The sequence below is a fragment of the Ostrea edulis genome, chromosome 8 (assembly GCF_947568905.1).
Source record: "Ostrea edulis chromosome 8, xbOstEdul1.1, whole genome shotgun sequence".
Classification (NCBI taxonomy): Eukaryota; Metazoa; Mollusca; class Bivalvia; order Ostreida; family Ostreidae; genus Ostrea; species Ostrea edulis.
The window spans coordinates 45,940,109-45,952,442 of record NC_079171.1 but is presented as its reverse complement, the minus strand read 5'-3'; the positions used below and the strand labels follow the sequence as shown (position 1 = coordinate 45,952,442).

The following is a 12,334-nucleotide window of genomic DNA, read 5'->3' as shown; positions in this document are numbered from 1 at the left end:
GAGGCCGTAAGCGCCGAGCAATGATCTAAATTTGAAGTCCTTCACCGGTGTTGGTGACGTCTCCATATGAGTGAAACATTCTCAAGAGAAACGTTAAACAAGATACAATCATTCAAATGAAATGCCTCCAATACAAACTAGATGCTGTCATAAGACAGTAAAACCCACACCTAATTGTTTGTCTTTGAATATAGTCTCCATCCAAATGGCACATCCAGAGGGAATTTCCGAGGATTGGCCCTTCCCACCCCCATTCTGAGGGACATTTTTGTGGTTTTTCAATATGATGCTGCTACTATTTATAGGCAATTATTTTAATGTACAATTTATATAAAAGATTAACTGGCACTGGGTGTTACACGTGTTTTTATCGAATCATTTTTGGATAACACCCCTCCCCCATCTACATCATTGGATCCTATAATTAATTTGTGTAACTAGCAAAGAAGCCACAGTGTGATTTTGCTAAGTCGTTGTATCCTAAGTGCCTAAGGGGGGTGAATAAGAACAAGGTACGGTTTAGCCAAAATCTGCCCTGACATGAACATTCACAAAAATATTAAATCTGGTATTTGAGAATGTGACATTTATGAAAATGACCATTGTTATTCTTAATCTACCATAGCAGCTGTTATATATTCAACGGAATAGTCTATATTAAACTATCGACGTCACCAACTTTGACGTACATCTGCAATATTCGAGAATTCTCCCAAGAGATGTTCTTGGTAGGAAAATAAAAACTGTATAACGCATAGAATTATTCATTTTTAATAAATTTGAAATTTTTGGTTCTTGTACTGATTTGAATGGGTATTAAATGTAAATTGAAACCAAATCAGATATGCCGCGCAGGACAAGAACTGCAGGTATTCGCAGAAAGCTTTTCTATTCCAGAAATATAATGGCCCGAACACGAAATTAAAGAAGTATTGATACACTGGTAACAGCGATTTCTTATTTATGTCTCCAAATCTCTTTATTGTGGCGGATTCTAAGAAAAAAAATGTTGATATTTATTAGAGTCCTGCGTGCATTTGAGAGAAAAAAAGATGACGATACCAAAGGTAGCTCACACTCAAATCACATAATTTCATACACAGTTTGTGTAATAACCAATATAGTATTTCACGAACCGGAACACAATGGAATTCATCGGTATTTGTTTTAATAGGCATACGCAATATTCCATGAAATTTGATGATAAAACATCATAAATGTAGACTCTCGATAGCATACGCTTGGCATTTGGAGCAAAATGTCATGTTATAGGTATGCTCAGGAAAAAAAACCGCAGTTTTTTTTTCTGAGAAACTAGAAATACAATTTCAGAGGGGGGATAATCATGAAACGGTCGCGGAAATCAGTGGTATAACATTCGCTCCGTAACCGGGACGTAGTGAGTTTGAACCCAATGCCGAAAGCTATTCAAATAAAGCACGTACTCAATATACCAAATCCTCAAAACATCACTTCATTCATCGTTTAAACTTAATTTTTCACTACTGTATACCGTTTCGACTGCCTACCATATGAGAGAGAGAGAGAGAGAGAGAGAGAGAGAGAGAGAGAGAGAGAGAGAGAGAGAGAGAGAGATAGAGAGAGAGAGGGTGTCAACAAATCGAACTTCTTTACCATTATATAGAAAGAAAGCGCATTGTCAATAACACTGACGGGGCTGATAGTACTTCCATTTTAAAACATACAACGGGTAGGTAGTTGTTATTAGATAATTTTAATCATAAAGAAAATTACCGGAAGTGAAGGGGGCTATGAAACCAGCTGGTAAGCAATATATATATTTTTAATCGTGAAATATCTCTCAAGGGGTACGAAAAGGGGTGAATTGAATTACAAGCCTTGTTATATATCATAAATCAGTGAGATATGGCGTTGTTTAAAACGTGGATAAATTAGTGTTCTCTGGTGTTTAAGCTTCCTAAAACATATAATTTGTGAATTTAAAAAAGAGACAACTTAGATCGGAGAGAAATAGTTATTCGTTGTTGGAATTCCCTCCATTGTAGCTGCATTGTAGCACTCTCGGGCGATAACATATACAATGTACGCTAGTATGTTTGCAGCTAACGCGCATACCTGGGCACTATAGTGTGACATTCTGGGATTTAAATTGAAGAATAACCTCGAATTTTATTTTACAGTTAAATTTCTGATGATGAAATTTGTTTACACAAGTAATAAAAATGTGTAAAAACAATTGTTAAAACAAATATGGTGAATGATACAATGCTACAACACGCAATCAGTAGACAAGAATGGTACAATGTTACAACACAAAATCAGTATACAAGAATGTTACAATGCTACAACACACAATCAGTAGACAAGAATTGTACAATGTATCACTAGACACGTATCGTCCTTTTTGAAATGTTGAGGGGAGGGGTGGTACGTAAACAATTATATTCGCGGATTACAATTGTATACTTTCTTAAAAATTTCACACGTCCACTAAATATCATTGATGTACGTACGCGCCTTGGGTGAAATTGGTCTAAGTAAAACATTGTCGTCTACTGTTGATATCACATGTTGTTTTATATTTAATGAAATGTATGCACATAGTTAATATAATGCTTAAATTTTCAACGAATACATTGTTTGTGAAATTATTCATTCATCATCAGATAAAATATTTAAATGTTGATTATCGTGTGTGTAACATGAATTCTCATGGAGCTTTGGTAGGTCTTATATATACACCGTTATCTTTACACTGGCAATAACAACACATATGAAATCCGGTCTGTAAGATTGACTTAAATACATCCGGAATTTTTTTCATTTTTTTATTATTATGTTTCCAATAAATGTTAAACCCTTTAAATAAATATCTGATCAGCATATATTTTTTGAAAATACATGTACTACCCCAATGATTCCCGTTACCTCTTCAACTGCCAAGAAGTGGGAATTTCATCACTCGAAATTACGTCATGATGACAATTCTGTAAGCATCTTCCAATTGACATTTTAACCCTTCTTCCCTCGTCGTCTGGGATGAAATTAAGAGGAATTGTCAGTTTCTTCGTAAATTTTCAAGCCATACAAAAAGTCTTCCGGACGACGACGAAAGAGTTGTTAAATTTCACTGATTTATCCATAGAAAACCATCAGAAAACATCACAAATAGCTTCATGACCCTTACTTTATTTAATTATGTACTACGCATACGCATGTATTAGTTGATTTTCATATGTGTTTGAGAATAAGTACCTGTATGAGTTTTTCTTTTAAAAATTAAAGAAGAAAATATCTGCAACGCAAACTAATTTTTCCTCATAAAAGCTTGGCAGAATTTCGCCAAAACCGCAAGTACTTCTTTGATCCAATAAATTAATGAAAATAACATTGATAGATTCCAATACATACAATTACAATTTATCATGTTTTCCCGTGAGTTTTCAGTTAATCACGGTCATTTTGTCATGTAATATAATCGCTAGGGCGCCAATGATATTATAACAATATATATACATTCAAAATATATAAAGACAGGTTCACACCGTTCATGTAAGATATCAGTAATTATTCAACAGTTTTATCCCACGTACTCTCTTCATATGTTCACAAATCATTGAGACATTAGATTGCACACACTCATCAACGGTCAGCGTTGTGGACAACGAAATGAAATGCATTGGACGTTCGACGTCAAAAATGTACTGCATTATATGTGAAGGTTCATCATGGAAAACTAAATACGGTGGAAATAAATGCAGTAAAAATAATATATATCTTCGTCTTAGACTTTTCCGGCTATACGTTCTATGTGAAAGTTCATCATATAAAACTAAGTACGGTGGAAATAACTGCAGTACAAATAACTCGTCTTAGACTTTCCCGGTAGATTCGGTATAATGGTGAAGTTCCTCATACGTGTTCGGTTTGGCAAGGTCTTCCAGTTCTGCATACGGGGATCCAACCCTGTTATTGAGAAATAGACATGGTACAAATTTCAGTTTCATTTCAGATTTTCTGAAAATTACCGATTCCATCCTTATGTTCATTAATTTAAGTAATGAAATAATTTGTTTAGTATAATGTGTCCTCTACCGTAGTTCCAATACATTACCACAATGTTGGATAGTAAATACTATAATGTAATCTTGCTTATAAACCACTTCAATATTAAGCTCATTCCTTCAACAATTCAAGACATACATACCGATTTGAACCGCTTGGTATATCTGAGAATGAAATAAAATAATTTGACCCGAGTTTTAATGCGAAATGTTGATTTATAAAAGAAATTGCAGAAAACAGACGCAACGGCATCGGGACCTGATACTGCATTACATCTCAAATTCAAATGCATGCAGTAAACGTGGTATCAAAGTGATATTTTCGGCGTTTACAATTCTCAGAAATCACAACAGCTTATACTACAGGTGACTGGAGACAATAATCAAAGTTCACTTGTCCGTGAAAGCATGTTTAAAAGGTTTTTCTGGAAACTGACACGCCGATCATCATGTTCCATTACACAACATTTTAACCGTATGAGATGCATGCTTCATAGTCGTGATTTTGGGTGATACACAAATTCTGAAGTACAATTTTTACTTTGACCAAACAAGCAAGTACTTTATTTTCATTTGTAGCCAATTAGTTCATGATTTAAAAAAAAACGAAAGTAGAATTAGCATGTGGTATCAAGTTTTAAAATGTTATCTACCCTAACACTGATATAAATTAAGAAACATGAATGTCCGCCTGATTAGATGAAGAAACTGCAGATCGGTTGACGTTACTGTTTACCACAGTTTTGTGACACGTGTCAAAGATATGGTCAATCGTACAAGTGATTATAAGCAAGTATCCGTATGTTTAATAATTTACAATACAAGGGGTCAAGTGCTCCTTCCATAAAAATTACATTTGTGCAATTTACATATCGCTGATATATTACATAAGACATATATAATTTACATGATAAGAACTAAATGTCGAAATAACATATGTCACTCCATGTTATCCAAATCAAAATTTAAATAACTAACAACCATAGGACCATGACTTCACTTTGAAAGTTTCCAGATTTCGGAAGTATTCTTTTTTCGAGTTTACTAGGAAAATGGAAATTAAAAACAGAAACCAATGAGAATTTCATCTCTTATCAGTGAAAACGAATTTGCTGTCCTCTCATGTTAAGGTTTTTATGAAAGTCCAGAGATCCTAATGGTATTTTTTTCAAAGACAAAGTGTAGTACACATCCCCCTCCCCAAATTTCTAAATAAATGCATATTTTATTTCAGAATACCAGCAAATTCTACGAAGATTTGTATGTTAATCTATATGCCTTTCAAGAAAAGTCAGAAACCAGTGTTAATTTTAATTCGTTTTCAAAATCATGAGTATTTTATAGGAAGAAAATATATTTCAGAGTGTTATGCATATCTACAAATTCAATGTGTATGTGTACTCAGTTTTATTTCCACTGCGTATTTCACAAAGCAATGCATAATTGAGCAACCCTTCCCCCCTTATCTGGAGCTTGGAAAGTAAATAAACATTTCACATATGAATAAAATGTAACACGATTTGACGGTGAATAACGTTGTGCAAGAATATATTATGTCAAGTGCTGAATTTGTGCAAATGTGGTTCTCCATTGTTTACAGCATCCCGTCACTCCACTTTCAGATCAAGCATCGTTTAGATAACACGTTGTAAAGCAGAGTAAACAGAAAACAACGAAATATTAGTTTCATTATTGAACATGAACTATTTAGAATGTTAATGATATGCACGTGTACCAATTCATCAACAATAATCGCCTACAAGCTGGAATACAGTAAAATAAAGTCTGCCAACTCTTTAAAATTATCCACTTCGTGACAAGAGGATACATTTACCTGAATTGTTAGCACTCCTTGTTTCACTTCTACAGTTTTCTCTGAAATCAATTAAACATACCTTGTGATGTATCCGATTAATGAACAACTTCTTTAACGCGTCTTACATAAATGAAGTATACAATCAAATGTGATAGTTACCCTTTCTTTGCGTATTCTGCTGAAATAACAATATCATAAACATGTATGAAACAATTGTCTATATATATGTAATGGATACGGACTTATTTATAATGTGAGAACATTTTGAAGCTAATATACACAGGTAGTGTATATTACAATAGGACATTTGTATTGTTTTTTTCAATATTGATGATGTTGCTGTTTGTATCTCTTAATTGATTTGTATGCGTGAGCATCCCCTGCGTAGGATCAATTTCAAATTGAAGCAGACTACTGTCAAATAACTTGATGTTTCAGATATTTTAAAAGTATCGTTTAAAGTAAACATTTCGCAAATTATATTGCACTTATAATGATCTAGTTTGCAAGTACAACCTCTCAATAATTCAAAAGTTGTCTGTTATGTTTCATAACAAATGATATGTCATTATGTAAGTGAGTTTGATTGACGAGATAAAAGGCTGACAGCGGGTATGACCGGTCAACAGGGGCTGCTTACTCCTCGTAGACACCAAATCCACCCAGAGTTCCGTGTTTGCTATCCCTTTAATTTTGTATTCTCCATGTGATTTGTGAGATGGATTACTGTTCGTGATCTTCACTTTATTTTTGAAATTAATTTTCGCTTTTTATGTGTTTGTTTTAAGTGCTCAATATTAAGGAAAATCTGTGAAGGAAAGACAATCGACATTTTTATTATTGTTTCCTGTAATTTACATACATCTAACTTTTTATACTTACTCTGATTTCTCTTCCACATCAGGAAGTTGATGATACTTCCAATAAGCACTATAAAAATAGATACTACAATACTTATGATGGTGGCGGTGTTGTCATCTGTACAACTTGTAACACGGGATGATAACTCTTCTGTAAATAAAGGTAATGAACTATTTCAGCAATAATAAATGATAAGACGCAATATTTAGAAGTATTAAAAGTTGCTGTACTTTGGTATTTATTGAAATAATTTATTTCAAACTATCGGGGGAAGATAATACCTCTACAACAAAACCGTACTAAAACAAATTAAGGCATACATGTATCGAGGACGCATTATTTATATACAATGCTCACTTGCATTCATATGTCGTTTAAATGTATCCCAGTAAGTGAACCCGAAATCATAGAAACCACAGAGTATTTCATATCTGCTTTACCTACAATATTCTATTAAAGTGCATTTTTGCCACTGCGTTGTGGTGTTGTCGTAGATACCAATATGATTTGGAATCTAGCAGAACTCAACCATTTACCTTATTTAGGTAGACGATAGTACTGGTTTACAATATCTAGAATGTATGCATGATCAATGTTCATGTTGCATATTAATTGTAGACAAGATATGGAGTCTGTGAATATAGTAAAATATCATTATAAATTTTCAATGTATTCAAAGGCAGGTTGTGTGGTCTTTGCTTTGGTGGTATAAATTCTTACTCCATTCGGACGTCATGCAGAGAAAACGTCGTTTGTGATTACTGCAGTAGCAGCGGCTTTATTTTGGTCCTTTGTATCATTTGTATAAATATCAATTGAAGAATATTTGGATTGTTTTATTCACAATAGTTTTTTTTAAACAACGACGTTTGTTTAAGATCTTTATTTTTAGTTTCAGAATTTGGTGCATGTATTTTTCGTTTAGTAATTTACATGGTGGTATTGCAGAACATAATGAGGGTTTTACGGTGTTCAAAGGCAAGTTAGAATCATGTATATGCTTTAACTTGTAGACCGATTCATTTTATACACTTCTTGTTTTTCTTATAGGAAAGGTGAAGATAACGAACACTGATCAATCTTACAAATCTTCAAACTATGGATGGAAAACGCAGATAGATACAGTGTTATCAGTGTTAGCTTTTAATTCAACATTGTATTGTAAGATAAGTGTTATTCAACATAGATCGAGAAGTGGTTCGTTTGTCTGAATATAGAAATTATCTATAAAGATGGCTGATCATATTGTGTTTAAATGTAAAACATTAAAAAACAGACTTATAGGTGCGGGTAGTAATTTACCAAAGTTGAAATTTTCATGATCCCTGGTTTCAGGGTGGAACTAAATCATCATAATAGCTATCCCTTTTATCATTAAAAAAAAAACAACCAAAAAAAAAAACAACAAAAAAAACAACAAAAAAACAACAACTTGGATTTTGCTCATATTGTAGAACAGATGGCCGTCACTTATCAAACAATTAAGACGGAAAGATAGATAATTCTTTATTTTGTTACCTGTACCACAGAGAGGCCCGCTCCACCCCTCCTCACATCCTCCATCACATATCCCGGTGGTCTGATCACAACTACCATTTCTACCACAGTACACGGTACAGCTGTTCTCACAATTGATACCGAAATACCCACTGGGACAGTCTGGTGAATCATTATTTTGTTTACGTTAAAGCGTTATAACATTATAAGTATCAAAGTTATAAAGTATCAAAGACGACTAAAGGTGTTAGTATATTCATACATGTATGCATTTTACCGTTTCTATATTTTGTTCACATGTCAAAGCATTTACTCATAACAAAACATGAAATACCTCGTGTTCTGTCATCATTGTTTTGCAAATATACATGAATAAATAGCTTAGATGAAAATAATTTCAAAATGTACAGTACCTCAATTTTTGTGCATAAACACTCTTGTTATTCACTTTGTCACTGTGTTTACTCGCAAGGTGTTAAATTTTGTGACGGCTACTTCGATGAACAAGTAACTGTACTTCATGATTTATACATATCTATTATATACCAATTGCATGCAGTTTTACAATATCTATTATATACCAATTACATGCAGTCTTACAATAAATACATAATAAATATAAAACTCACTCTCCTTGCAATGTCCTCCCTGGTATCCTGAAGAACAGCCAATCAAACACGTGCCGTTAACATGATGACACTGTTTGTTGTTTAGACAGGAACCACATTTCTGTGTGCAGCCTGCGCCGTACATGCCACCGTCACATTCTGGAAGAAACCAATAGCATCATGTATACCAGAAGAATACTGCCCCAAAGTATATTTTGCATGAAGAAAACATTATGAAGGTAATTCATTTCAAAATCTAGATAAAATAATTTCCCAAAAATATACTGTCAAAAAGGCATCAAATTATCATATTTTGTAGCAATATTCCATTATCACCTGAATATGGTGTTTATGTATCTTAACTTATTTCATACGCACATAATTGCTCTACGTATGGTCAGTCTTTAAGTCGAGGCAAGCTTCTGATATATGAATTGAAGCTACACTTGTTTTCAACAGTCTCGTTTAAAGTCTGCATTTTGCAAATCGTATTGTCAGGATATAGGGTTCACGGCGGATGAGACCGGTCAACAGGTGATGCTTACTCCTTCTATGCACCTGATCCCACCTCTGGTGTGTCCAGGGGTCCGTGTTTGCCCAACTATCTATTTTGAATTGCTTACAGGAGTTATGAGATTGATCACTGTTCGTTATCTTCACCTTACGTTATAACAGTCATATTTACCAACACAACTTGCAAATGAGTAAAATGTTATATGACATGTTTCATATCACTTGAGACTGTTCCCTTGTACTCTGATTTGATTATTTTATCACCGCCACCAGCGAAAAGATTATGTTTTCCCCTCCTAGTCATCTTATCCGCCATATTTTGAATATGAAACAAACGATAATATTTAGAAGCGGTTTCCCAAAATAAACATATGAAAAATTCAGTCCTCCTTTCACGATGTCTTTGTGAGATCATTATCATGATTTAAACACATCTGAGTCCCAACTATAAACTGATGTTGAAAACGAGGAAATATTTTATCTAGTTCCATTTTGTTTTTCACTATTCCAATATTAGTTCTTTTCTAATAGGTACACGAACGAAAGATAACATTGGTTATATAACTTGAAATTTCTGATAATTATTAATTACCCCGCCATTGTAGAGAGTTGAAAAGCTGCAGATAGCAATGTTCAATCTCAAATGCTACAGAAATTGGAGAATCGAAAATAGGGTAATACTGATCCCTGGAAATGCCAAGGGATGTAACATTTAAAGTGGATGGAATTGAATCCTTTCCATGCAACGATACATTGTGCAAAGTTTAATTTGAATGTCCCAGTCGTTCCTGCTTGACATATAGCATTGGTTTCTCTTGGGTGATATTTTGTCAATTTTGTACACCTTAAAAAAAGATATCATCTTTCGACTGAAAAGATGTAAGTTCCCTTTACCAGAGGGTGCTTCATATTAAATTCCATTGTTATTGACCTAGTGTTTCTTGAGAAAAAAATCAGGTGTAAGATACTGTTATTTCGCTTTGTAAGATGGTCTGGTCTTAAGTCCCTTTACTCACATTTTAGTTATCCCATATTTGATTGCAATTGTGTAAGCATTTTTTGTAACTATGTTTATTATTTGAAATATTACCGACGTCGACAATAAATTACGAATGCTAATGTGAGATTTAGGTGGACTAATAACAAGGTTATTTTCTTAAACATTATGAAAATAATGTACCATTCGCATTTTTTGCTAAGGAACTTTGCAAACATGTACAGGGCGTTTTTTTTACTCTTTAAACAGCACACGTACAGTAGAAGCCAGAAAATATACCATGCATTGAATTAGAATTAACTTTAAAATCATAAGATAGGTGTGATATTTTTTTTAAACATATCATCATCGTTATTCTACATTATGCATAATGTTGTCCTAAATAAAACATATTCTAAACTAGGATTTTAAACCATTTTGGTTTGTAAAACTAGATTCATTCTGACATACAGTTACCTCGCTGACATGTTGGCATCTTCCATCCCGATTTACAGCCCCCATCACACTCCCCAGTAAATCTGCTACAACGGTTTGTCACTTTACAGTTCTCACTGCATCTCTGTCCGCAGTTCTTTCCATAAAAACCAGTTTGGCATGCTATTTCAGGCGAAAAGTAAATTGTACAGAAACGTATTTCTCCATCAAACATTTTAACATTAGGAAGGGTATCATAAAAGTGTCATTGCCATCAAAAGATGGAAATAGCGAAGAGTGAGCAATCTCATAAACATTCTTTAAAAACACAGCGTTTTTATAGCTGGACACGCACGGCCCCCTGGAAACACCAGATGTTTGTGTAATATGCCTAAGAGGAGCAATTATCCCCGTTTGACCGGTCACACCTACCGTGAACATTATATTGATCAGATGAACGGAGTAATCCGTAGTCAAAACAAGTAATGTGAGTAAAGGACGGACTAACAATTGGTATGTAATGATTCAAACAACATTGACTTAAACGACAGGTGGTACTTGCAAATACATGCACATTATGTATTACATGGTTTAATTCTTACGCAATTAGTAAAATGTACTATAATTTTGTTGTGATATCCAATTTATTGACAAGAAACATGTCAGACACCTATTGACTTAGCATAATACACTACGTGAATAGCACACATAAAAAGTGCAACATTGTATAATATCACCTGATTATTTGGACAGGGCCAGTTAGTGTACAAACGATTTCGGTATAATGTTTGAACTTTAAATTTATAAAGACCAAACTGTACAGAACAGTCCCGTGTCATTCGATATCTGACACATTGGACAATTTTAGACTAATTACTTTGTATCAGAGAACGTGTTCAATAAAAATAAAAACTTTCTTGTTTCTCCATCCGTTTTTTACACATCAGTAACTATTAATAAATCATCACGAAAAATTGAAACAATGACGAATATAATTACGAAATATATTACAACCATTGGAAATGTTACATGAATAATAATTATTTATTAATGATCGTAAATGGTGGGAGAAGGGGTATTTCATTGAATAAGAAGTATATAACTATTATAATTGTAAATCTCCATACAATAATGGACCTCGTCAAAATTATTATAAGTATAATATTCAACACCGAGGCAATGTTATGCTGATCGTGGTGTTAACCAATCACAACTTCTCGGGTTGGTTTGCCGCTTACCGGAAAGGTCCAGGAATATGCGATTGGTTGTAGACCTAACCATCTGTGATGTTACCTTATTTTTTTTTTGGGGGGGGGGGGGCTTCGTTTTGGTAGTTTCCATTAAGCAGATTGGAGACTAAAACCCCCGACTTCATATAAGTGATATTCCCGAGAAGGACATTCAACAATAACCAATCAATCAATCAATCAAAAGGAAGCCGGTCATTTTAACTTAATGTTGTTCATTCTTAATGCTACTATATCAATGATATGATCGGTGTATAAGACAACATATTTGCGTTTCATAACATACCTATAAAGGCGTATTAAATCTGATAGCAATAGCGGTAGTTTAGTGTATT

General features: G+C 33.8%; 2 protein-coding genes across 4 annotated transcripts in view; both read right to left on the bottom strand.

Annotated features, from left to right (window-relative positions):
- LOC125661351 (multiple epidermal growth factor-like domains protein 10) overlaps window positions 1-12,334 on the bottom strand; it is a 296,347-nt gene that overhangs the window by 262,372 nt on the left and 21,641 nt on the right. The gene's annotated exons all lie outside the window — the stretch shown is intronic.
- The window catches only part of LOC125661365 (multiple epidermal growth factor-like domains protein 10), a 55,515-nt gene continuing 45,312 nt past the window's right edge, over window positions 2,132-12,334 (bottom strand). Inside the window, exons 6-13 of one of the 2 annotated variants that reach the window (XM_056146299.1) lie at window positions 10,795-10,935; window positions 8,850-8,987; window positions 8,242-8,382; window positions 6,745-6,873; window positions 6,022-6,040; window positions 5,881-5,921; window positions 4,190-4,211; window positions 2,132-3,948 (exon numbers count right to left, since the gene is read on the bottom strand). In XM_056146299.1, the coding sequence (XP_056002274.1) occupies window positions 3,855-3,948; window positions 4,190-4,211; window positions 5,881-5,921; window positions 6,022-6,040; window positions 6,745-6,873; window positions 8,242-8,382; window positions 8,850-8,987; window positions 10,795-10,935 (725 nt within the window). In that variant the 3' untranslated portion in view covers window positions 2,132-3,854. The remainder of the gene's footprint in view (window positions 3,949-4,189; window positions 4,212-5,880; window positions 5,922-6,021; window positions 6,041-6,744; window positions 6,874-8,241; window positions 8,383-8,849; window positions 8,988-10,794; window positions 10,936-12,334) is intronic. The other variant, XM_056146300.1, reaches the window with a different exon arrangement.